The sequence below is a fragment of the Drosophila navojoa genome, chromosome X, assembly GCF_054131105.1.
Source record: "Drosophila navojoa isolate 15081-1374.11 chromosome X, UAZ_NAV_1.0, whole genome shotgun sequence".
NCBI lineage: Eukaryota > Metazoa > Arthropoda > Insecta > Diptera > Drosophilidae > Drosophila > Drosophila navojoa.
In genome coordinates this window covers 31,262,501-31,290,464 of record NC_142895.1, presented here as the reverse complement: position 1 = coordinate 31,290,464, position 27,964 = coordinate 31,262,501, and the positions used below count along the sequence as shown (strand labels likewise).

General features: G+C 39.9%; 1 protein-coding gene and 3 long non-coding RNA genes across 4 annotated transcripts in view; 3 read left to right on the top strand and 1 right to left on the bottom strand.

The window, feature by feature from the left end:
* The window catches only part of LOC149090834 (uncharacterized), a 177,718-nt gene that overhangs the window by 124,761 nt on the left and 24,993 nt on the right, over window positions 1–27,964 (bottom strand). The window lies entirely within an intron of this gene.
* Window positions 1–27,964, top strand: part of stx (ubiquitin-like domain-containing protein stuxnet) — a 40,021-nt gene that overhangs the window by 4,200 nt on the left and 7,857 nt on the right. Inside the window, exon 2 of the mRNA XM_089264616.1 lies at window positions 25,266–25,353. Coding sequence (XP_089120742.1) covers window positions 25,266–25,353 — 88 coding nt within the window. The remainder of the gene's footprint in view (window positions 1–25,265; window positions 25,354–27,964) is intronic.
* Window positions 14,166–14,951, top strand: LOC149090836 (uncharacterized). Its single transcript, XR_016197481.1, has 2 exons — window positions 14,166–14,391; window positions 14,823–14,951. It is a non-coding gene; the product is annotated as an uncharacterized LOC149090836 (long non-coding RNA).
* LOC149090835 (uncharacterized) lies at window positions 20,761–24,328 on the top strand. The gene is made up of 2 exons (XR_016197482.1): window positions 20,761–21,645; window positions 21,703–24,328. It is a non-coding gene; the product is annotated as an uncharacterized LOC149090835 (long non-coding RNA).

Below are 27,964 nucleotides of genomic sequence, written 5' to 3'. Positions count from 1 at the left end.
GAGCGTAACATTGGGAAATAGAGTGAAAGAGAGATAGAGAGCGTGAGAGAGAGAAATAGAGCTGGAGATTATATTAATTTGTTTTAATTTATTTGAGTTTCTATTTAAAAAATAGCAATGTTTGCCTGTAAAGTCGGCGTCACGGTCAACATGGCGGTAGCGTCGTAGCGCAAAGCAAAGAAACGATTTTACGCCATCATCGCCTATTAGGAGTCGCAAGTCTGTTGCGTCTTCTGTTTGCATGTTGAGTTTCATTACAGTTTTGACTTTCTTACTTTGCTTTGGTCGGGTGTGTTGAATTTCTTTGTGGCCCGTGGTCGTTATACCGCGTGTTAGTTTTATTTTACCTTTTTATCAATTTGTCGTTGAAAATTAAATACAGTGTGCCACTAAAGTCACACACACACACTCAGATGAGGGTTAGGGGGTGGATTTAGGTGAGGGGGTAAATTTTAACAAAAACCGAAATTGTATAAAATACATCTTAATATACATTTTAAATTTGGAGACTCTTGCTTAAAAGATGTAGGAGATATATATATATAAAAAAGTATCGGAATGATTTATCGTTTTTTTGTGATAAACTCGATATGCGCGTGATGTATACGGACATTTTAAAAAAAAGTTTAAGTATCTAGCTCTTATATCTTCTGAAATCGACGCGTTCAAACATACGGACGGACGGACGGACAGACAGACGGACATGGCTAAATCGACTCAGCTCGTCGCCCTGATCGAGAATATATATACTTTGTGGGGTCTGCCACGCCTCCTTCTGCCTGTTACATACATTTCAACAAAACCATTATACCCTGATTTCCCATTTTCAATGGATTCAGGGTATAAAAACAGTTAAATTTCAAACTTAACATAATAATATTAATTAAAAACAAAAGGAACTCCAATGTCTGCGTCTATGTACTCTTACAAACTAATATAGACTATACTATATACTATACTAACTATAAGGACCAATATTTTTAATCAAACTTAAAATTTAATATCTAGTGGGATAACCATTCATCTCGCACCACTCTTGGTGTAATGCGAGCATATTCCAAACATGCTCAATTGGATTGATATCCGGGCTCTGTGGTGGCGTCTCTAAAAGGTGTGAAGTGTTGTACGCGAGATACAACCTATTATTCATTGCTTTATGTTTTGGGTCATTATCCTGTTGAAACCAGAAATTAATTAATTAATTAAATTAATTAATTTTTTTTTTTTTTAAGTATCCAATGTACACATATTGGTCCATCACTCCGTCGATGAATTCCGAATTTCCGACTTCTGCTGCAGCTATGCAACACCAAACCATAATACCAGGACCTACTGAACCTAAAGTTATGGGTTTTAATGGCTCTGCGGACTGTTTCCGACTGACCCAGCTCTGACGCAATCTGCACTGCGCTACAAAAAGGATCCTTGTCCACCAGATGCTTTATTGTGCGCTTGTCACGGTAGAATAGTACAGGTGGCCGACCAGATCTCTTGTTGTCCTTGTTGCGCCCTTCATATTTGAATCTACCAATGACAGTCTGTATAGTGGACTTGGTTTCCCATTTTCAATGGGTTCAGGGTATAAACATACAAATACAGTTTAAAATTATTTTTACTTGTTCTGTGTTTTGAAGATCATGTTACACAAGTCGACGACGACACGTTGTCGCTGATAGTGTTGCCGTTTTGGCTAATTTTCGGACAGATCCGGCATATTTTCAAGTGCAATTGCGGACGAAATTTGGGAATTGAATAATTGAATCGAATAGCGGAAAATGTAGCTTGCTTATGAATCGAATCAGCTAATACATATTTTGTTTAACATCTGATCTTACCGTTTAATAGACAGACTAGCAAGCTGGCATCTATTAAAGGCTACAAAATTAAATAAGAAATAGGATGAACATTGAGACGTTAAAATCAATATCAACCATAATTGTTACAGTCTCAATAAAACAGAAACTAATAATTTTTTCAATTAATGTCACTATATATGTATAAATCTTTGCAATTTTGACTTATGTCACTAATGTGTTTACAATATATAGGATTTTTTGCTTCTGCTTCGAAAGCGTATCCCATAAACAAATCTGGTCTAGACACTTCTTCCGAATCGTCCTTCATAATTTTAATATTGAGTAGAGAATTTATGACAGTTCTGATTTCGTTCGGGAGTTTCGTCAATTCGCTTTGAAAAAGTTTATTTAAATTTTGCATATCTTTTAGTATGGGCTTTAAAAATATATTTTATAGATCTTCTTTTTGTCTTCTTTACACAATGCATGCAAAATTTGTGCCTTGTGGCAGTTTTTGTTTGTCGCTGCTAGGGCAAAGTTCAACTTAAGTGCGTCTCACTGCTTCTCGACCCTTGATACTGCAGCTCCAATGGAAAGCAAACTTGTATCAGAAACTTTAGGAATTTTTAATGGTGCCTGAATAAATGCAAAAACATATTATTATACCAAAATACAATGTTATAAAAACCAAACGGATTAGTCTACTTACAAATCATTGGAACAAGGCCGTATTTGAAATACTAGAGACTTGTGCTTGGGAATGTACATACATTTAAACAATGTGATTACGTTTTGAAAGTTTCATTAAGATTGTGTGTCTAGAAATTAAATTATTCAACAACAAAATTCTCATAATATTGCCATTACTGCAGCGCTGCCCAATCGCAGTCGCCTGTGTATGTGTGTGTGTGTGTGTGCGAATTATTGAAATATCATTTGCTCGAAGGGAGGAGTACCAAGTGGTTTGGAAAATGATTTTTCGTTGAATTGCCTACAGCAAATTGTATTGAATGAAACACACACTTTATTAATATGAGACAGGGTACGCTCTTTTTCAATTCTGTGTGAACGCTGTGTCTAGTTCCAGTCATAACGCTAGCATTATCTGTCCCGATCCCAATTAAATTGCCAACATTAAGGTTTAAATTACCCAGCTCCATTTTAACAGCCTCGGCAATCGTAACTGCCTCACCAGCCTCAATAGATATCAAACTTAAGAAGGTCGCAAGTAAACATTTATTATTCACATTAAAGTAGTTTATAACGACGCCTAAATATTAACAAGTAAGAAGGCTCTAGTCGAGACTGCTCGACTAGGAGATGCCCTGAACCCTCTATCTGATATTCTATTCGTTTTGCACCACTCTTATGCACACATACATACACATGCATCCAGACTCACGCATAATCCCGTGCTCTGCTAACTGCGCAGTAAGCAGCGATTTTGCTGCTTGGGCTGCGCTGCAATGAATTGCAATGTGGGCAATGTTATACGAATTTATTTGTTGAATAATTTAATTTTTAGATGTACAATCTTAATGAAACTTTCAGATCGTAAACATAATGTATAAATGTATGTACATTCCAAAGCATATGTATTTTTGAAATACGTTATTACAAAATGTTAGTATTCATCATATGCATACACACAGTAAATCTGAAGTCTCAAATTTTTCGATAATTCTCGTTAAAAATGTTATCCGATGATTTATCGCAAAAATAAAGCAAACTCATACTGCGTATGGTGGGCCCCATCGATTGAGGACGATAGTAATTTCCTAACTATCGATAGAGGTCGATAGTACCATCGATAGTGGTCGATAGTCGTAACAAAAAACAGTGATTCTTGCCTTAAAAATTTGAACACTGAAATTTTGTGAAATTTTTTTTTAAGATAAAAGCTGAATTGACTTAAAAGCTAAAAACTATTAAGTTCTATTTTTTATTGTAGTGATAGATTTTTGTTCAAAAACAGCAAAACGTTCACATTTTCTTTTTTAAGCCGTGTCCGCCTATTAGACACAATTTGTCCCGCCTTGCTGAAAGCTCTCTCCGACTCCACAGACGTAAAACAGACAATAAAAAAGACTCAGATTGTTTTTGGCGCGTATGGTTTAGCTCTGAGCGAGACAGTTATTTCAGTTTTCGTTTCGCTCAAGTCAAGCATTGTCTTTTGCGTATGTATGGGTAATCTCACGCAATTGTTGCGTTATATATGTATGTATGTTTTTTAGTCAAACTGTCTTTTGCTGAAAGTCTTTGTGTAAGCGAAAATCGTACTACTCTTTACGCGACACTTATTTGAGATCGTGACACCAATGAGTCAATGGGAAGCGCTTGAACAAACTAAAGAGACCCGCTTTTTATGTTATGTTATGAAGCAGAGCATATTCGATAAAACGATCAACTATCATTTGCAAGCTATGATATAAAATTAAGAAAAATTATATTATTGACGATATTATCGTCCACTATCGAGACATTGAACCATCGATAGTTCAGTCGCTCGATAGTGCCCGACCATCGATAGTGACGATAGTGCCATCGATAGTTTGCCACCTCTAGTATGCATGCCAAATTTCAGCTCTCTAGCTTTTGTATCTTCTGAGATCGACGCACTCATACAGACGGACGGACGGACAGGGCTATATCGACTCAGCTCGTCATCCTGATCAAGAATATATATACTTTATGGGGTCTGCGATGATTCCTTCTGCCCGTTACATACTTTTTCACAAACCTGTTTTTCCATTTTTAATGGGTTCAGGGTGTAAAAAATATATTTACCCAGCTATTTCGTCGGTGGACTCATCCAGAAACTATATTTTGATGTTCCGATATCCATCCGTAAATTCTCCTAGAATGACACCCAATATGAGTGCACTTTGTCCGCTTTAACTTAATATTTAAAGCAGAGTTGCATGACGCATAGCTGAGCTAAATGATCCACCGATGCTATGGCTGAGTGCTGGGCAATATATAAACACACCGCAGCCTCTTGCTCCCCTGTTTTAATCGACTTTGGAACAAAATTAATTTTGTTTGTTTGCGTATTGCCTTGCATGCACGCGACATGTTTGTTGGTAGCGGCATCCTGCCGCAATTCGCATAATTTAGCCCCAATTGTTGCTTTACAAAAGAAGCAATATGCTTTTGTGGAGTCTGTTTGGACTTTGCGAAGCTACTCCTTAAATTCGTCAAAATTAGTCCGCGCTTCGCGAAAATTCTATTTATAAATAACTTTCGGCATTTTTCACAAATATTTAAAGCGACTAATATTATTGTAGTGTGACCAAATAACATAAACATAAATATATGCAGAAAATTGTATAAGATACCAAAATTCACTGAAATTTCTTGAAGCCAATAAATAGCTGGATTTCAAGCTATAAGCATTTCAACCTATTTCTAAGCTACTTCATTTCAAAATAAGCATGATCTAGCTTAAAATAAACCAAAATGGCAACACTGCCGGTAGCAACACGCGGAGCATAAGAGAAAGGGAGTTAAATTGAGAGAGAGAGAGGGCGAGCGATCAGCAAGCGAGTGAGTGAGCGAGCGAATGGCGGAGGTTTGGATGAATGGAAAAAATGGATTGTATGCCAAACTCGTTTAGCTGCAACTTGGAACGTTAGCACAGATATTGCGAACGATAGAGAGAGAGAGAGAGAGAGTTAAAAAAGCAGACAAAAAGAGAGAATGAGACAAAGAGAGCACAGCAACCTGTGCCCCCGCTTTACTTAATTAATTCATTTCTCGTTGACGTTAGCGCCGTGCCATTTGTCTAAGCTCACCAAACGCCCAGCTGCTGTGCACCAAGACATAGCCTTGCCCTTTGGCATCCATTTTTAGACCCTGAACCCATTGAAAATGGGAAATCAGGGTATAATGTTTTTGTGAAAAAGTATGTAACAGGCAGAAGGAATCATCGCAGACCCCATAAAGTATATATATTCTTGATCAGTACGACGAGCTGACTTGATATAGCCCTGTCCGTCTGTCCGTATGAACGCCGAGATCTCAGAAGATATAAGAGCTAAAGAGCTAAAATTTTGTGTGCATACTCGTGTATACCATACGCAGTACGAGTTTGCTTTATTTTTTCGATAACTCATCTGATAACTTTTTTATCGAAAATAATAGAAAATTTGATTTTGTTTTTTTAACCCCATTGGAATACTATTAGACCTGGAGACTTCAGATTTACTGTGTATATACGTATGATGAAACAAACATTTTGTAATCAACAGATTTTGGATACCACGCCCCCTTCGCTTCCAATTTGTAAAAAACGTATTTCAAGTACTAGAGACTTGTGCTTTGGAATGTACACACATTTTGACCATATAATTACACCCTGAAAATTTCATGCGAAACGCCTACCTACCGCCTACCGCCTACCGTCGCTGAATCAATAGCTGTAAATTAAAAGCAATTCTTGCTGCTGCTGATACCGTTGCTTTTTTATTATACTCATTCACGAAAGTGAGTATCTTGGTTTTGTGCAATGTCCGTCTGTCCGTATTAAAGCAGTTTATTTCGACGCTATTGAAGCTAGGGACTTGAAATTTGGAACACATACTCGTGTATATCTCCGATTTATAGTGTTAAAATTCCCGATCCGATATACCAGAAATCATAAAAGTTGATGAGCTAGAAAGCTGAAATTTCGAATGTAAATCCACTATCTATGGCGGATATATGTACGCCCATTGGGGGCGTAGCATATCGGATCCAGCTGTATCTCTTTGAGTTTTTAAGCTATAACGATGAAATTTTTGAATTTCACGTGAGCTGATCTTATGATTCAATAAAGATTAATTTTTGTCCCTGATAGGTAGCATCTAGCCGTCTGTGGTGCCGTTGTTGTGTGGTGGGGTAGGAGGTAGTTGGCAATTTACGGGATGTGTAGGCGGTGCCGGAGGAGGTGTTTTGCTATTTTTAGCAGCTTTCTTTGATTTTTTATTGTGTTTGTTGTCTGTGCTTCTGCTGTTGTGTTCAAGCTTAGGAGAGTTATCGCTGTTGCTATTGTTTGTTCCTGCTCGTTGCGCTCAGCTCGTTGATTTCTTTGTTACTCATTTTAATGGGACATGCGGGAAGACTCTAGTCGAGACTGCTTGACTAGGAGATACCCTGAACCCTCCAATGTTATATTCGAATCATGTTAAATGGTTAAATTTCACCAAAAACTGAAATTGTATAATATATATTTAAAATTTGGAGACCCAAGCTTTGAAGATGTAGGAGATAAAATTTTACAACTGATTTTTCGATCATGTTTTTATCGATAACAAAATAACGGGATGAGATTGATTTTTAGTGATAAACTCGATTTGCGCGCGCCATGTACGGACATTTGAAAAAGTCTCTAGCTCTAATATCTTCTGAAATCGACGCGTTCACACATACGGACAGACGGACACACAGACAGACGTACAGGGCCAAATCGACTCAGCTCGACTTTGTGGGGTCTGTCACGCTTCCTTCTGCCTGTTACATACATCTTAATAAAACCATTATACCCTGATTTCCCATTTTTAATGGGTTCAGGGTATACAAATTATTGGGGAATGACTGAAATATTAAAGTTTGAAGACCTAAAGGCAAAGAATTGGATTCTATATATACAAAAAAGACGGTTAAGCATGGAGGAGGCGGCATAATGACTTGGAGCTGCTTTTCCTGGAAAGGTGTTGGTCCGATTCATCGAATTGACTCAGATTCCTGTATAAGGAAATATGTAGTGTTATGCTATCTTATACCGACGATAAAATCCCTCTAAAATGGTAATTCCAACAGGATAACGATCATAAACATTGTACCCCAGTAGTTAAGGATTGGTTTTATGCAAATAGAATTGGCGTTATTGAGTGTCCAAGTCAGTCACTTGATATCATTCCAATGGAGAACCTTTGTTGACGCCTGAGAAGGGAAACTTCTAAGACTAGCTGCTTCAATAAGACCCAAGTATTGGAAAATAATCAGAAGGAATGGAGCACCATTTCTGTAGAAATGTGAAAAGAGTTAATGTCCTATATGCCTTGAAGGATCAGCAAAATCTTTGCGATTAATATTTCTGAAATATTCATTTTTATACCCTGAACCCATTGAAAATGGGAAATCAGGGTATAATGGTTTTGTTAAAAGTATGTAACAGGCAGAAGGAGGCGTGGCAGACCCCACAAAGTATATATATTCTTGATCAGGGCGACAAGCTGAGTCGATTTGGCCCTGTCCGTCTGTCTGTCCGTCCGTCCGTATGTATGAACGCGTCGATTTCAGAAGATATAAGAGCTAGAGACTTCAACTTTTTTTTTTAAATGTCCGTATATATGACGCGCATATCGAGTTTATCACTAAAAAACGATAACTTATCCGATACTTTTTTATCGATAAAAAACCTTATCGAAGATCACTTAAAAAATTATATCTCCTACATCTTTCAAGCTAGAGTCTCCAAATTTAAAATGTATATAAAGATGTATTTTATACAATTTCGGTTTTTGTTAAAATTTGTATGCGTGTGTTTGTTTGTATGAGTGTGTGTGTGTGTGCGTGTGTGTTTGCTAATTATTATTGAAATATAAATTGCTTGGAGGGTTCAGGGGATCTCGTAGTCGAGCAGTCTCGACTAGAGCTTTCTTTCTTGCTTTTTTTTTTTTTGTTGAGCACACCTATTAATCTGGCCAGCCATATTTGGAGTATTTTGTGAAATATGCCAAAATTATGTTAAACATTATTATGTTTTAGACTGGTTTTATGTTGGTATTATTCTAAGATATGTCTTTTTTTTTTTTTTTTAATACAAGTTGAATATTTAAGTTACATGAAATAATATAGACGTCAAAAAAAAAAAAAAAATAATAAATCACACACCATGATTAATTCCACTCCTCAATAAGTTGTTTCATGCGATCGTCTCTACTTAGAATTTATTTTATTCCAGGATATGTCATAGGTTACATTCATATCTGGAGGTTGATCCGGTGTTTCCATCACTTTTGGACAGTTATAGAGGGTCCACGTTTTAGCACTCAAAAAGCTGTGTTTTTGATCGTTGCCATCAAATATAAATACATATGTTATATTTCGACTCATCCGTTAAAAAAACCATCGAATCAAAACTTGACAAAATTCAAATCGCTTTGGCCTGTTGCGCTTATCGAAATAAGGCTAGGTGCAAGCTATTCTGCCATGATAATGACTGTTATGAAGCACTCTCCTGACCGTAGAATCAACAACGTCCTTTTTATACTCATTCACGAAAGTAAAATGAGTATATTGATTTTGTGCAATGTCCGTCTTGCTGTCCGACTGTCCGTCTGTCCGTATGATCGCAATCTATTTCTAGCTATTGAAGCTAGAGACTTGAACATGACTTTGGCTTTTGAACATATACTCGTGTATATCTCCGATCTATAACAGGTTAAATTTTCCGGATCCGCCCACTAGAAGCGTGGTAAATCGTAAAATGCATTTTTTTTTTACTTTAGAATTTATGAGCTAAATTATATTACATTCGAGTCTCGATAATTCGTAATGGCAAGGGAACCGAATTTTTTACGAATTATAGAGGTTTTCGATTTACCGAGGTTTCCATTGAACAGGGTGTAAGAAATCAAAATACGAATCGAAGGGGTTTTTATATTTAACTTTATTTCAACAATTTTAACTTATTAAAAATAAAAATAAATAAAATACACTTTCATTTCAATATTATGTAACTAAAATTTTTAAATTTTTTTTTACTCCATTATCAATAGCTGCTATTATGTCTTGTTTTTGAGAAATTGATAGTGTTTTATGAGAACGGTTGCTTGCCATTTTTACGTCTGCACGCTTCAAATAAAATGAGCAAACTAATGTAAATCCAATAGAGAGAACAACGAAATTTCGCACATGAAGCGACATCTATGTACATGTGCGAGATCTATGTACATGTGTAAGACTGCAAACATAATGCGGTTGAAGCTTGCGTTTCGTCTTCATCTTCATCTTCGACTAGGCGCGCACTGTTTGCAGCCTAACGCTAGTTCAACAGAAAAACCAAGAATTACGAATTACAAGAGGTTACGAAACGAAATTACGAATTATAAGAGGTTTCGAAACGATTCATAAGAGGCAAGATCATGGCCGAGTAGGCAGAAAAATTACGAATTAGCGAGGGGACCAAAATGTATGGGATTTTTACGAATTAACGAAGTTTTTTCAAGGGACCTTTAGCGGGGTACGAATCATCGAGAACGGACTGTATATATTACATCTCCTATATTTTTAGACGTAGAGTCGTCAAATTTTGAATGTAGAGTCATATGTATTTTATATCATTTCGATTTTTGTTGTAATTTAATTTGCCTTTGTTGTGAATGCTAGGCAATCGTGTGGGTAGGCCCACTGGGCGATTGGCAGCAGCACTAGTCTCTACGCAGATAGTCAACCAATAAACTTTCATACACGCACCCATGAACAAGTTGCTGCTGAGTTTGACTGCTGCGGTTTTTTCAGTTGTTGTCAACACTAACAGCAATAACAAGAAGCGAAAGGATAAACTTTTGAGCCGTTCATCGATTTTCTCTGCAACCCTATTCGAGATATTTTCTTTTCGCACGGTGGTGGATTTTGATTACCGTTCTCTATAGACTCAGAGTTCATCATGTGGACAGTTGCTCTTTAGCTGACTGAACCACAATCCATACATGTACATGTGTATATCGGTCCCGTATGGTTAAAGTTAGCTCCCCGACATTGAAAAGCGTTTGTGGGCGATTGCTGCTGTTGCTGGGAGCCATAAAAAGCTTAGCCAAGCATTACCTAACATCAAACCCTGAGCAGACCCTTAAAGCCGTCTGCTAGGCCCTTCCATCAATCTGTAGGCCAGAGACAAATCTCTCCCCTGAAAGCCCACAGCGTTGATACGGGAGAATGTTGGCTGATGTCAGTAGTCGTCTGCTGATGACGGACCACACTTCGTCAATAGCATCTTGTGGCTTGCATTAGCTTTTAGTGATATTCTTGTTGTTTTGCGTGCGGTAATCAAGACGGGGTTCAGTTTAAAGCAGCTTTTTACGACCACTGGGGGTTGCTACGTAGTGGTGGTAGTGGCATGGGTGTCTCTGTGTGTTTTTCTCTCTGTGTGTGTATGCTAGTATCATTGGATACATACATTTATAGTCTCTTAATAATGACTGCCATACTATCCCCTATGTAGCAAGGCTGTAGTAAATTATTGAATATTTCCCATCCTTTTAAATGTGCACACACATTTAAAAAGTCAGCCAAATAAATTTTCTGTGTGTATCTACATTAAATTGTATCTACAGGTATGTGAATATACATACATATGTTTAGAGCTGTATGTGTCTATTAATAGAGCGCATCATAAGATCGTTTTGTATCAAATATGGGCAAAGTGCCCTTTACATCACATGCTTGGAAAACAAAATACAATTTGGTAACAAAGTGTTTACATACAGGGAAAAATGTTCTGCTTTGAAGCGAAATGAAAACAGTAAGAATATTAATTTTCAAAAAAATTTTAATGAAAATAGGTAAATTAACAACAATTTCTTGCCAAACTGTATATATAATAAAGAAAACTCAGGTCGGTGTACCCGTCTGTTGTTCGAGATCCCCTGAACTCTGAATGATTTGAGATTTTATTCTCATTTACTAAAGAGAAGTAAGTATATTGGTTTCTTGCTATCCGCCCGTAGGATCACATATTATTTCGGCGCTGTTGAAGCTACAGACTTACGCATACTCGTGTATATCGTCACTTTAGAAAGTGCTAAAATTTTCCTGTTCCGCCCACTTGGGGCGTTGCAAATCGTTAAATGTATTTTCGATATGCCAGAAATCATATCCTCTTGGAAGAATAGTAGCGAAAACCACATCAAATAAAACACTAAACAAATGAGACAGCTTTAGCTGAGACTGTTTGCCTACGAGATCCCCTGAACCCTTCAAGGTAGGGATGCAAAACAATCGATTGTACTATCGATTGTTTTCTAAAACGGCGATACCTCGATAGAATTTAGCGACTATCGATAGTCTGGCACAATACAAAAAATTACCGTTACTTTGCGAACGCCATTTAAAACGTTGCAGATTAGTGCGCAACATCTTAAGCACATCACACAGTACGCTCATTTACACATTTGCGTTCCGGCAAGCTCCAACGATTGGGAGAGAACATTTAGTAAAGCTGGGAAAATTATTGACACACGTCGATCCCGCCTTAAGTCAAAAAATTTGGACATCTTACTGTTATTAAATAAAAACATCTGGCTCCTAGATGGAAAGCTTTAAAAAAATTCACACTTAAAACTATTTAAACTTAAACCTAAAATTATCACCAAATATAATAGGTGATGCTTTTAAGTTTAAGTTTAAATAGTTTTAAGTGTGATTTTTTTTAAATTAATTTTTTCGATATATCAGAAGTAATATTAGTTGATGAGCTAGAGAGCTGAAATTCAGAATGTAGATCCGCGTCGACCATCTAAGATCACGAGCTATGGCGGATATATCTACGCCCATTGGAGCGTGGCAAATCGGATTAAACTATAGAGCTTTTAAGCGTTGCCACACGTGGTGTGGAAAATAGAACCTGAAGATGTTCTGGCTATTCAAATTTGCTATATTTTGGACAGTATTGATACTAGAGACCTGAAAGAGGCGTAACAATATTATTTGGAGAATCGATAGAGAACGTTACTAGTAACTTAACTATCCAAATTTGAAGCTTCTAGCTCTAATACTTTAGGATATATCAACTTTTTCGGTTTGCTACGCTCCTTGTGGGCGGACATATGTATATCCATCAAAACTTTTTGGCCTTGGGAGCTCGAGTATATATACCAAATTTAAGGTCTCTAGCATCAATAGTGTCCAAAATATAGCAGAATTTAAAAAATCACTAATATTGAGGTCCGATTTGCCACGCCCCTTGCCCCTGGATGTCTTTAAATTTCTTTTTCTTTCACTTTGTTTTGTTGTTTTGTTTTCCACGTTAGTGTTGCGCTGCGCTACTCTTCCTCTTTCGTGACGGCAAATGAAATCGATTCACATGTAAAGATGGCAACAGGGTTGGCCTTTGGTGGTTGCTTTCTTAAAGCGTTGCGTGGTGGTGGAGTTTGTCACTTGGCAGCTTCATTCAGTAGTCTTTTACTGGTCCAAGTGTCTCTGTACAGTTTGAGCACATCAACATAACAGCTGAAAATCAAAGAGTAAAAAGTTTGAGAAAGAAAAGTTAACAAATTTCATTTCATCTTGGGTTTTATATGTTGGTTGGGTGGGTGGTTACTTGTCGTCTATGCTTTTTGGGTCTGACTCTCTGTCTGAGCGTTAGTTGACTGCGCCGGGCCTGGTTACGAGCCTCGGTCAGCCATCGCGTGTCAGACGTTATCGTCAGCGTCAGCATCGTTTGCTATTGCGTAAAAGTACGACGCTAATACAAACAGCCCCACAGACAATCGACTCGCTCGCACACACAGACACCACACCTCTCATACGCTCAATACGAACGAATACATCCATAATTTCATGCAATAGATACATGTGTATGTACATGTGTTTGCTGTGTGTCGCCCTTAAAGCTTAGTTACTTTAAGTCTAGACGCAGACAGAGAAGTTGGTTCTCACTGCTCCTAATGCTGCCCTGTTGTTCAACATGCTGGTTTGCTCTCATGTGTGGTGAATTCTGGCACCTGCTTCACATGTATGTATATTCATATATATGTGTACATTCATGCATATGTGAAAGTGAGAGCTTGCGATAGTTGTTGCTATGCCGAGGTAGCCGAAGCTTTCTTTGCTTTGCTTGCCGCACGTTGACGTAAGATGCAATGAATCAAAATGAATACGTTTTGTGTCAATTTTTGTGTGGAGCGGTCGCAACGCTTGAATCTGACCCAGATATGCTTCGGTTTTTCGTATCCAACGGCAGCGTAATTCTTATCAATTCGTCAATCATGCATGCAGCCTTTACTGTTTATTCGGTTGTTCGTGCGAACATATACTGTTTTTGTTGCTTGGGTTACCACATTAACATCCATTCGCCACAATACGCGCTCTCTCTCACTCTCACTCTCTCTCTCACTCTCACTCTCTCTCTCTCTCTCTCTCTCTCTCTCTCTCTCTCTCTCTCTCTTTCTTACTTAGTCTGCCTATCTTTTTTGTTTCGCCCTCTCCGCAACAATACCAGCAAACGCGATGCTGCTTCCGCCTCAACTGATGCAATCAAGGCGATTGCGAAAGCGATACCGCAGTGTGAATGCCATACGCGCGCTCCGCCTTATACCTGCCCTCCGCCGTATGGCGCACGCATAAAGTTAAGTAACTTATGCTATGACGCTTTCCTGCTACAGTTTTTATACTCATTCACGAAGTGAATTAGTATATTGGTTTTGTGCAATGTCCGTCTTGCTGTCCGTCCGTCTGTCCGTCTGTCCGTCCGTCCGTCTGTCCGTCTGTCCGTATGAACGCAGTTCATTTCGCCGCTATTGAAGCTAGAGACTTGAAATTTGGAACACATACTCGTGTATAACTCCGATTTATAAAGTGTTAAAATTTTTCCGATCCGCCCACTAGGGGCGTGGCAAATCGGAAAATGCATTTTCCGATATACCAGAAATCATGTTAGTTGAAGAGCTAGAAAGTTGGAATTTGGTATGTAGATCCGCGTTGACCCCCCAAGTCCAAAAAGCTATGGTGGATATATCTACGCCCATTGGAGGCGTGGCAAATCAGATAAAACTGTATCTCCTAAAGTTCTAAAGCTAGAAATTTCGCACGTGAGCTAATGCTATAATTCTATAATGACTGATGAAAAATTTTTATGTCTACGCCTAATAGGGGCGTGGCAAATCGGCCCTGAAGATATAGTGATTTTTCAAATTTGGCTATATTTTAGGCACTATTGATGCTAGAGACTTGAAATTTGGTATACATACGTGAGTTGACCTCCCAAGTCCAACAAGCTATAGTGGATATATGTCCGCCCAAAGGGGGCGTGGCAAACCGCAGAACTTTATATCTCCTACAGTTTAAGAGCTAGAAGCTTCAAATTTGGATAGTTGAGTTACTGGTAACCTTCTCTATCGATGCCCCAAAAATAATTGTCACGCCTCTTTGGGGGCGTGGCATATCGAAAAATACCCTGTAATTTTCACATTTTTTGAGCTTTAGCATTCAAATTTTGCATTTACGTTACCGTTAGCTCTTTCTAAGAACTGGCCAAAAATGAGGTGTCTACGGTCATTAGGGGCGTGGCAATCGGCATTTGTAGTATCAAATTGCGACATTTATATGCTTGAGCTATCTATGTACATTTGTAAATGTATATATAAATAGGCTTAATAGGCATTGATAACACGGAAGGAAACATTTTGATAAAATTTAAAAATAAAATTTAAATATTTAAAAAATATAAAAGAAGCTTAAATAACAAAATATGCAATTTACAAAAAAGAGTTTTCCGCGGGATTTGAACTCGCACCCAAGTCATGTTTGTCAAAATAACAAAAACAAATTTAGCCGGCGCCTTTGCCGACAGCGCTACCGCCTACCGTCAACAATAGTAATTAAAATGAAATCCAAAAATAAGATTCTTGTTATGAGAGTAGCGGATGGTAAATTCAAGAACAAAGCAAAAACAAATCAGTCTCATTTCAACGCTAGAGTATGCATTTATGTGTACATACATACACACATACAAATGAGCGCGTGCATAAGAAACGCTGGAATGCTACATATGCGTGCAGACTTATGTACATACATATACATGCATAAATGCGTACATACATATATAAGGGCTATTTAAGAAGAAACAATTTTAAACTTATAAAATTTTTTAATTAGAAAAAAGAATAAAATAAGTATCTATTTTATAAAAAACAAAATATGTATGAAAAAAATACACAACATTGAAGGGGCCTTGAACCTCCGCCGCTGTAACATAACATGCGACGCCTCTATCACCCACGCTATCATTTTGCTTGACAATCTGGTAGCTAAAATACAATAAAGTAATAACAGAGCGTCATCTGACAAAACTACAATAACAGCTAGAAAATCCAGAAATCAATCGCAATTCTTAGAATTCTAAAAAGCGCGCTTTTGTAATGTAAGCAAACGCTTAAGAATCTGCAATAAGTGTGACCGAAAGCTATTAACGAAAATTACCATACATTTGTACTCAAAAAGTGCACGATCAATATAATAATTATCGATTACTCGATAAAAATTACCAAAAGCTACAATATAATCAAAAAGCATAATTGTTTTGTACTAAATTTTTTAAAGCCAAATTAAATTTGAAATAAGAATAAATGCCCCTTTGTAAACATAGCATCATGTATACGGACTGTGAATGAGTATTCCGCAGTCGGTAGCGCCCGACTGCAACGTTCTTACTTGTTATTTGACTTTTGGAGTGTTGGCCTTTATGTCCGGCCCTCCTGCGCGTCAATGAATTCCAGCCAGGCCCTAATTAATAATTACTCTATACTTATACAAAAGCATGTCTATAGATCAACATCTGTTGCCAATCGAATTGGAATATTTTGTCAAAAGCTTCAAACTTAATATTAAATACCTTATGTCATATTGCCATATAAAATTAGGTATGACATTAAGTTTTAAATTGACTTTTCTTTATGTCTGTATAATTTTGTTAAAAACACATGTACATATTTAAACTCATTCACGTGAAATGAGTATAGTCGTTTTGTGCAATGTCCGTCTTGCTGTACGTCCGTCTGTCCGTATGAACGCAGTTTATTTCGGCGCTCGTGTATAGCCTCAATTTGTTAAATATTCCCGACGCGCTCATTAGGGGCGTGGCAGTCGGAAAATGCATTTTCCAATATGCCAGAAATCATATTGGTTTAAGAGCTAGAAAGCGAACATTTGGAATGTACGCATCGACAACCCAAGATCAACAAGATGGACGCTCACTTAGGGCGTGGCAAATCGGATCAGAAAATGATTGATTTTGCAAATTCTATATTTTGGATAGTATCGATGCTTGAGGCATAAAGTATGATATATACTCGGGTGACAGCCCATATATATATCCGCTTACAGGGGGCGTGGCAAATCGCAAAAGTTTATATCTCCTAAAGTATAAGAGCTAGAAGCTTCATATTTGGATAGTTAAATTACTAGTAACCTCATCTATCGATGACCCAAAAATAATTGTAACCCCTATACCCTGTAACTTTCACATTTTTTGAACGTAAGCATCCAAATTGCCTTCAGATCGTTCTAAGAACTGGCTAAAAATCAGGTGTATACGCCTGATTTGCGTGGCAAATTGCGAGAAACTGCATTTGTACAGTGTACAGTTAGAAGCTCGAAACGTAGATACTAAATTGCTGAAAGGATGTGAATGAATATTATGCAGTTGGTAACGTCCGACTGCAACCTTCTTGCTTGTTATGAATATACATACATATATGTTGCTTATATAAATATTGTTTTAGTTTTCGCCATTTGCTGCTTGCTTGTGTCGTAAGTCTGTAAATGAAAATGATCAGAAAACAATTGTTATTCTGTTGTCGCTGTAGTTGTAGTTGCCACTGTAAGTGAGTGAAAGAATAAAAATGTCACAGTTGCAGAAAATGGAAATAATTTTAACGAAATAATAATAATAATAATTTATTAGGCTTATAGAGCGTTAATGCTGTTGATTGTAACTAGTATTTGACAAAATGAGACACATATCGGAGCATTTCCGCGAAATGATCGATCGTATGTTGATTTTTTTCGAAATATAGATTTTAATGCCGAACGGTTAGCAAACGTCTGTCTCTTATACTTGCAAGTTGAGACTGGTCCCTCCAAGTTGATATTCTAATCATTCTGCACTTCCTTTATAGGACAAAAATATTTTGACAACACATTATTTCTGCATTCTGAGAGTGGTAACGGTATCCATTATATTTTTAAGAGAGAGAGAGAGAAAATATTCAAAGCTTTAAGGGATCAAAATATGGCATTGATAACACTACTCATTATTTTTCTATAATTATTTGCATGACAGATTTTCATTTACAAAGTAGGTAACAGGCAGAAGGAGGCGTGGCAGACCCCAAAAAGTCTATGTATACATATATTCTTGATCAGGGCGACGAGCATTGTCGATTCATCCCTGTCTGTCTGTTCGTCTGTATGATCGCGTAGATCTCAGAAGGTATAAGAGACACATTTTTTTTCCTATCGAAGGTCAGTTATAAAATTATATATCCCACATCTTTAAAGCTAGAGTCTTCAAATTTTAAATATATATTAAGATGCATTTTATACAATTTCAGTTTTTGTTAAAATTTACCCCCCACCCTTATATCTACCACCTCACCCTCATATTTGTAAAAGGCGTACTTCAAATACTAGAGACTTGTGCTTCGGAATATACAAACATTTAAACATTTATTCAATAAATAAATTCTCAAAATATTGCCAAAATTGCAGCGCAGCCCAAGAGCAATCGACTGTAATGTGCGTGTGTATGTGTGTGTGTATGTGTGTGTGTATGTGTGTGTGTATGTGTGTGTGTGTATGTGTGTGTTTTTTTTTTTATATTCGTTTATTAACAGTTTTTATATAATAGTACAAGGTGCAAGTTGCGTGGTGGCTAGGATAGTGCGCGATGCTTGCGGGACGGCCGTAAAGCATTGCTTCGCAAGCACTGTGCGCTACCTTAGCCTGGGACAGCTCGACTTCTCATTCGCTCGACTCTGCGGAGCTCCATCATCACTGTGGCCGCGAAGGTGCTTCTTTGTTCCCAAGCTTCCTCCGATTCCAGCATGGTGTTGACAATGTTGTCCGCTCTGATGGAGCGGCCCACTGCCTCTTCCAGACGACGCCTCTCCTCCAGGAACCGTCCACATTCGAAAAGAATGTGGTTGGCGTCTTCCACGTGCCCTCGCTCGCACCAGGGGCACTCGTCAGATTCCTCGTGGCCGAAGCGCTTCAAATAGCTCCGAAAGCATTCATGTCCCGAGAGGATCTGCGTAAGGTAGAAGTTTACCTCGCCGTGCTTGCGGTTGACCCATGGTTCAAGCTCCGGGATGAGCTTGTGCGTCCACCGCCCTTTAGCTGAGCTATTCCACTTCCTTTGCCATCGTGCAATGCTGTTCGCCCTGATAGCGTTGGGTCGCGCAGGCGCGTGCGAATTTCGCTCCACGGCTTCGGCGACCAAGTACTCCAGTGGTACCATACCAGCTATGACGAGCGCCGCGTCATCGGAGATAGTCCTGAAAGCGCAGCTGACTCTGATTGCGCTCAGTCTGTAGATCGCGCAAATGCCCCGGCTGTAGCTCGGCGTTGCCATCGCTCTTGCCCATATGGGCGCAGCGTAGAGGATGACGGACCTAATGACGCTCATTAGAAGGAGACGTCGTTGCTGTTTAGGTCCCCGCGTGTTAAGCATAATTCTCGAGAGAGCTCTACAAGAATCAGCTGCCTTTTTTTGCACATACTCTAAGTGCTCGCGGAAAGTTAATCTTGTGTCTATCATGACACCAAGATACTTTATCGCCCTCTTTGACGCAATGGTGACGCTGCCAATCTTTATATTGGCAGTTTCCACTCTTTTGCGACTGGTGACTAGGACAACTTCAGTTTTATGTGCCGCTAGCTCGAGCCCAGCTCCAGTCAACCAGCTTCGTATGCAATTGATACTTTCGCGGCACATATCCTCTGTATCTTTGAGCTCCTTTCCTATGGCTACGACAGCTATATCATCAGCAAAGCCGATGGTGTGAGCACCTGCTGGTACTTCCAAGCGCAGTACGCCGTCGTACATGATATTCCATAGGAGAGGCCCCAGCACTGAGCCTTGGGGTACTCCAGCTGACACTGTATGAGTTTGGGGACCCTCACTCGTATTGTATACCAGTGTTCTTCCTCTGAAGTAACTCTTTATTGTTTCTTTAAGATATTTAGGGATATTATATTGTGACAGCGCATTCAGTATCATATCCCAACTAGCTGTATTGAAGGCATTCTTTACGTCCAGGGTCGCAATAATGCAGTATTGCTTCGTCCCATGCTTCCATCTTGTGCCATGAATGGCGGAGGTGGCCAGACCAACAACTTTGTTTAGCGCATCCGTTGTTGACCGGGCCTTCCGGAATCCAAATTGGTTTGGTGACAGGCCTCCGGCGCTAGTAATCGCAGTCTCCAGTCTGTAGCAGATCAATTTCTCAAACACCTTTCCCATGGTGTCTAAGAGGCAGATCGGTCTGTATGAGGATGGCTCATCTGGTGGTTTGCCAGCCTTGGGTAGCAACACCAGGTTCTGGGCTTTCCATTTTGCCGGGAACGTCTCTTGTATTAAACATTCGTTGAATAATTCAGCGAACGTATTAGGGTGCAAGGCGAGGGCTAGCTTTAGCGCACGATTTGGGATCCCGTCCGGCCCTGGAGCAGTGTTGGTTCTAAGACCCCGGAGAGTTAATATAATTTCTTCCTCTGTGACTAAAACAATTTCAGTGCTCATTGAGCCCTGATCAGCAGACTCGGACCGAGGGGCGTGAATGGAGCTTAAACTTTCTGGAAAGAGCGTTTCCACAATCGTTTTAAGCTCCAGACGATCCGTAGGCTGCACCTGTCTACCTGCGTATAGTCTTTTAACTACTGTCTTATATGCCCTGCCCCAAGGGTCATATTCGGCTGAGTCGCACAACTCTAAAAAACATTCTCTTTTGCTTGCCCGAATGGCCCTCTTCAACTGTCTTCTAGCTGCCTGGTAAGCTAATTGTTTCTCTAAAAACGTAGACCTACCGCGAGCCCGTTGGTAGCTTCTTCTCGCCTGGATGCATTTGCGACGAATGTCACCTATTTGTGCATTCCACCAATACGTAGGCTCTTGTTGTCGCGTGAACTGCTTGCGGCGTAGCATACTGCTATTGCAGGCACTCTGTATTTGGGCTACCATTTGGCATGCTCTGGCCTTGTGTGTATGTGTGTGTGTATGTGTGTGTGTATGTGTGTGTGTATGTGTGTGTGTGTATGTGTGTGTGTATGTGTGTGTGTATGTGTGTGTGTATGTGTGTGTGTGTGTATGTGTGTGTGTATGTGTGTGTGTATGTGTGTGTGTATGTGTGTGTGTATGTGTGTGTGTATGTGTGTGTGTATGTGTGTGTATGTGTGTGTGTATGTGTGTGTGTATGTGTGTGTGTATGTGTGTGTGTATGTGTGTGTGTGTATGTGTGTGTGTATGTGTGTGTGTATGTGTGTGTGTATGTGTGTATGTGTGTGTGTGTATGTGTGTGTGTATGTGTGTGTATGTGTGTGTGTATGTGTGTGTGTATGTGTGTGTGTATGTGTGTGTGTATGTGTGTGTGTATGTGTGTGTGTATGTGTGTGTGTATGTGTGTGTGTATGTGTGTGTGTATGTGTGTGTATGTGTGTGTATGTGTGTGTGTATGTGTGTGTGTATGTGTGTGTGTATGTGTGTGTGTATGTGTGTGTGTATGTGTTTTTTTTTTTTTTTTTTTTTTTTTTTATATTCGTTTATTAACAATTTTAATATTACAAGGTGCAAGTTGCGTGGTGGCTAGGATAGTGCGCGATGCTTGCGGGACGGCCGTAAAGCATTGCTTCGCAAGCACTGTGCGCTACCTTAGCCTGGGACAGCTCGACTTCTCATTCGCTCGACTCTGCGGAGCTCCATCATCACTGTGGCCGCGAAGGTGCTTGTTTGTTCCCAAGCTTCCTCCGATTCCAGCATGGTGTTGACAATGTTGTCCGCTCTGATGGAGCGGCCCACTGCCTCTTCCAGACGACGCCTCTCCTCCAGGAACCGTCCACATTCGAAAAGAATGTGGTTGGCGTCTTCCACGTGCCCTCGCTCGCACCAGGGGCACTCGTCAGATTCCTCGTGGCCGAAGCGCTTCAGATAGCTCCGAAAGCATCCATGTCCCGAGAGGATCTGCGTAAGGTAGAAGTTTACCTCGCCGTGCTTGCGGTTGACCCATGGTTCAAGCTCCGGGATGAGCTTGTGCGTCCACCGCCCTTTAGCTGAGCTATTCCACTTCCTTTGCCATCGTGCAATGCTGTTCGCCCTGATAGCGTTGGGTCGGGCAGGCGCGTGCGAATTTCGCTCCACGGCTTCGGCGACCAAGTACTCCAGCGGTACCATACCAGCTATGACGAGCGCCGCGTCATCGGAGATAGTCCTGAAAGCGCAGCTGACTCTGATTGCGCTCAGTCTATAGATCGCGCAAATGCCCCGGCTGTAGCTCGGCGTTGCCATCGCTCTTGCCCATATGGGCGCAGCGTAGAGGATGACGGACCTAATGACGCTCATTAGAAGGAGACGTCGTTGCTGTTTAGGTCCCCGCGTGTTAAGCATAATTCTCGAGAGAGCTCTACAAGAATCAGCTGCCTTTTTTTGCACATACTCTAAGTGCTCGCGGAAAGTTAATCTTGTGTCTATCATGACACCAAGATACTTTATCGCCCTCTTTGACGCAATGGTGACGCTGCCGATCTTTATATTGGCAGTTTCCACTCTTTTGCGACTGCTGACTAGGACAACTTCAGTTTTGTGTGCCGCTAGCTCGAGCCCAGCTCCAGTCAACCAGCTTCGTATGCGATTGATACTTTCGCTGCACATATCCTCTGTATCTTTGAGTTCCTTTCCTATGGCTACGACAGCTACATCATCAGCAAAGCCGATGGTGTGCGCACCTGTTGGTAGTTCCAAGCGCAGTACGCCGTCGTACATGATATTCCATAGGAGAGGCCCCAGCACTGAGCCTTGGGGTACTCCAGCTGACACTGTATGAGTTTGGGGACCCTCACTCGTATTGTATACCAGTGTTCTTCCTCTGAAGTAACTCTTTATTGTTTCTTTAAGATATTTAGGGATATTATATTGTGACAGCGCATTCAGTATCATATCCCAACTAGCTGTATTGAAGGCATTCTTTACGTCCAGGGTCGCAATAATGCAGTATTGCTTCGTCCCATGCTTCCATCTTGTGCCATGAATGGCGGAGGTGGCCAGACCAACAACTTTGTTTAGCGCATCCGTTGTTGACCGGGCCTTCCGGAATCCAAATTGATTTGGTGACAGGCCTCCGGCGCTAGTAATCGCAGTCTCCAGTCTGGAGCAGATCAATTTCTCAAACACCTTTCCCATGGTGTCTAAGAGGCAGATCGGTCTGTATGAGGATGGCTCATCTGGTGGTTTGCCAGCCTTGGGTAGCAACACCAGGTTCTGGGCTTTCCATTTTGCCGGGAACGTCTCTTGTATTAAACATTCGTTGAATAATTCAGCGAACGTATTAGGGTGCAAGGCGAGGGCTAGCTTTAGCGCACGATTCGGGATCCCGTCCGGCCCTGGAGCAGTGTTGGTTCTAAGACCCCGGAGAGTTAATATAATTTCTTCCTCTGTGACTAAAACAATTTCAGTGCTCATTGAGCCCTGATCAGCAGACTCGGACCGAGGGGCGTGAATGGAGCTTAAACTTTCTGGAAAGAGCGTTTCCACAATCGTTTTAAGCTCCAGACGATCCGTAGGCTGCACCTGTCTACCTGCGTATAGTCTTTTAACTACTATCTTATATGCCCTGCCCCAAGGGTCATATTCGGCTGAGTCGCACAACTCTAAAAAACATTCTCTTTTGCTTGCCCGAATGGCCCTCTTCAACTGTCTTCTAGCTGCCTGGTAAGCTAATTGTTTTTCTAAAAACGTAGACCTACCGCGAGCCCGTTGGTAGCTTCTTCTCGCCTGGATGCATTTGCGACGAATGTCACCTATTTGTGCATTCCACCAATACGTAGGCTCTTGTTGTCGCGTGAACTGCTTGCGGCGTAGCATACTGCTATTGCAGGCACTCTGTATTTGGGCTACCATTTGGCATGCTCTGGCCTCAGCATTACCAATTGTGCCCAGAGACTGAATGGCCTCAGAAAAGACCGCGGGATCAAAAGTATCTAGCCGATACGACTCCCTCCACAAGGGTGACGCCCTGGCAGGTGGCTCACCTAATGTGAATAGAAGTGCCGTATGATCGCTGCCCGTATAGCTATCGCAATGGCTCCATGTTGCTCCCCGAAAGAGGGATGAAGTGACAAAAGTAATGTCGACGACAGATCCGTATCCCGCCCGACTGAAGGTGTGCTCGTGCCCAGTGTTGAGCAGTGCAACATCTAGTGTTGCGAAGATCTCCAGTAGGATACGACCTCTGGCATTTGTTGTGAGGCTACCCCATTCTAACGCCCAGGAGTTAAAATCTCCAGCTATAATGGCCTTCCGACCCCTAGCATCCTCGGCAAGCTCGTCGAGCACCGTCGTGAATTCACTGAGCTGCATGCTGGGGGCCAGATAGCAACTGTAAAGCCATAAGTTGCCATATCGGCCGCGTACGAACCCATTGAATGACTTAACATTCGAAAGTACGTTCGTTGAGTTGCCGCATACCCACAACGCAGCTTTGCCATTAACGTCAGTTGACCATGTCCTAGGGCAGCTGGTTATACAGTGGTGGGGCTCACTGAGAAAAGCTACGTCTATACATTTTTCCCTAACGGTCTGCTCAAGAAGGTCTTGGGCAGCAATACAATGATTTAGGTTAAGCTGCAAGAACCTTAACATTTCATTTTACGAGCAGCTTCACGGTAAGATGGGCATTTGAAGCTGCCTGCTGAATGGTCCGTCTGCTTTTCACCTTTCCGGATGCAGAGGCTACATTTTGGTGGCTTGGTGCATGCTTTTGCACTGTGACCCATCTCTCCACACCTGAAACAGGCGCCCTTTAGGTCACAGTCGCTGCGACAGTTTGCTGCCATATGACCGTAATCGAGGCACTTGAAACAGCGTTTAGGCTGCTCCACGGCTCGAATACGGCATACTACCCATCCTATTCTAATTTTGGACAGCTCGAGCAGAGTTTTAGCTTTCCCAATTGGAAGAGCAACCGTAGCTCTTTGCTGTCCACCAAAAGCTGTGTGTGTATGTGTGTGTGTATGTGTGTGTGTATGTGTGTGTGTATGTGTGTGTGTATGTGTGTGTGTATGTGTGTGTGTATGTACTTCGGAGTATACATACATTATGATAACGCTAGGTTTGTACGTCTAGAAATTAAATTTAAGAAATTCTCGTAATATTGCTAACACTGCAGCGCAGCCCAAACGCAGTCTACACGGCGACTGTCGTGTGTGTGTGAAAAACATCAGTATGATGAAATATGAGTTGATTGAAGGGTTCAGAGGATCTCGTAGTCAAGCCGTCTCGACTAGAGCTTTCTTACTTGTTTTTCCAAAAATTGATACCAACTTCCACTATTTTTGCTATCGATTAAACCCCTTATCGACAATTAGATATTACATCTTTAGAGCTACAGTCTGAAAACTTTAGAGATTAAATATAGTCATGCGCATCTGATAGAATTTCGTTTTGTTTAACCACAGAAATACTGATCCTATTATGATTTCTGATTCTGGTAATTACAGAGAGCTACAGGATGGAACTCTCAGAGATCACAATTTAATGGATGGCTCTAAGATAATTTTAATACCAAATGTGGAAACCGGTTTGCTGGTAAGTGAAACCTTATAGCCCCTTAATACATATGCGTAATGAAATGCAAATCTCTCTTTATGTATATAGTATAGTATATAGTATAAGATATTAACATATAAATGGTAGTACCGTTGAATACGGTTTAATGTCAGGGACACCACATATTACAAATAATTATTTTTCTTGAGAAACAATTGAATTAAATAATTTACTGGGTCAACAATATTTCAATATTAATATATTTCAACGTAAGTCAACAATTTATGTAAATTGTGAACGTCCCTACCAATGCAACAAGTCATGTAACTTAAAATTGTGTGGCGATATCTGACCTAAAATTTTTCATTTAAATATCTTACAGCTTCATGTTTTAAATTAAAATCAGAATTCGCTTTGTTGATATTTACATGTATATTTTCTTCCATACATCACTATCGATACTAACTGATTATTTTAAACGATTAATCCAAATTGAGCTTATGAGTTAGGCATAAATAGATGTTGCCAAGAGTTTTGTTGCAAACAGTGAAAATACGGGTAAAGGCATAAACTGCGAAAGAACGGGAGGATATTTTATATGCTTTAAAATAGAAAACTTGTAAAATTAGTGAAAAGCTTAAGAGCAAAATTTGCTCAACAAAATGAACAAATTACAGGGTATTTTTTTTTTATACGTAGAGGAGATTATTAGTAACTTAACTATTCAAATTTGAAGCTTTTAGCTCTTATATTCTTTAAGAGATATAAACTTTTGCCATTTGCCACGCCCCCTGTGGGCGGACATATATCCGCCAAAGCCCAAGTATCATATACCAAATTTAATAGTGTCGAAAATATAGCTGGGTTTGAAAAATCACTACATCTTCAGGTCCAATTTGCCACGCGCCTACAAGCCGTAAACATATAATTTTCATTATCAATCTTTATTGAATCATAACATTGGCTCATGTGCAAAATTTTAATGTTCTTGCTTAGAAGCTCCAGGAGATACAGTTTTTATCCGATTTGCCACGCCCCCAATGCGCGTAGATATATCCGCCATGATCTTCGGTGGTCTTTAATCTTCAGCTTTCTAGCTCTTCAACTAACATGATTTCTGGCATATCGGAAAATGTATTTTCTACACACGCACACACACATACACAGGTGACTGCGCTTGGGCTACGCTGTAGTGTTGGCAATATTATGAGAATTTATTTATTGAATAATTTAATTTCTAGACGTACAATCTTAATAAAACTTTCAAAGCGTAATCATAATATGCTTAAGTATATGTATATACCGAAGTCTCTAGTATTTGAAATACGCTTTTTACAAAGATGAAGGTGAGGGGGTGGATATTGGGATGGGGGTAAGTTCTAACAAAAATCGAAATTGCGCTATATATACAGACAGACGGACGGACGGACAGACAGACGGACAGGACTAAATCGACTCAGCTCGTCGCCCTGATCAAGAATATATATACTTTGTGTTACATACATTTCAACAAAACCATTATACCCTGATTTCCCATTTTCAATGGGTTCAGGGTATAAAAAGTAAGCAGCAAATGACCAAAAAATTCGTGTGTAATAAAATAAATATGTAAATATATTACAATTAAATTAATGCCGAAATCCCCTGGAAACGAACAATAAATTAATAATAAACTACAAGCATGAAAACTGTAGTCGGTTGTCCCCTTAATATAACATAGATGCAGAAAGAACTCATAGTTAACACTTGTACATGCTCACCTATATGTGTGTAAATAAACTTATCCTCATGTATGTATGTTCTATTGAAAAAAAAAAAATGTTATCACATCAAGCGAACTCGCACCGTCACAATAAACCAGTATGTCCTACAATTACCTGATAATAATCATTTTGCGTTTTTAGGGTATAATGGTTTTGTTGAAATGTATGTAACAGGCGGAAGGAGGCGTGGCAGACCGCATAAAGTAAATATATTCTTGATCAGGGTGACGAGCTGAGTCGTTTTAGCCCTGTCTGCTGTCCGTATGTTTGAGCGCGTCGATCTCAGAAGATAGATGCGCTAGAGACTTGAGTTTAGCGTAGATATCGAGTTTATCTCAAAAAATCTATAACTCACCAATATTTTTTTTATCGATTAAAAATCTTATAGAAAATAAGTTATTTAATTATATCTCCTACACGTTTAGAGCTAGAGTCTCCAAATTTTAGATTTGGATCAGGTTATGCGTGGCAGACACCAAAAAGTTCATATAATTTTATTTTTATCATCCGAATTGTATGTTTAATCGTGTGCTCCCGCTCACACCTTTTTTTATACCCTGAACCCATTGAAAATGGGAAATCAGGGTATAATGTTTTTGTGTAAAAGTATGTAACAGGCAGAAGGAATCATCGCAGACCCCACAAAGTATATATATTCTTGATCAGCACGATGAGCTGAGTCGATATAGCCCTGTACGTCTGTCCGTCCGTCCGTCCGTCCATCCGTCCGTCCGTCCGTCCGTCTGTCCGTCTGTCCGTATGAACGCCGAGATCTCAGAAGATATAAAAGCTAGAAATTTTGTGTGCATACTCGTGTATACCATACGCAGTACGAGTTTGCTTTATTTTTTCGATAACTCATCCGATAACTTTTTTATCGAGAATAA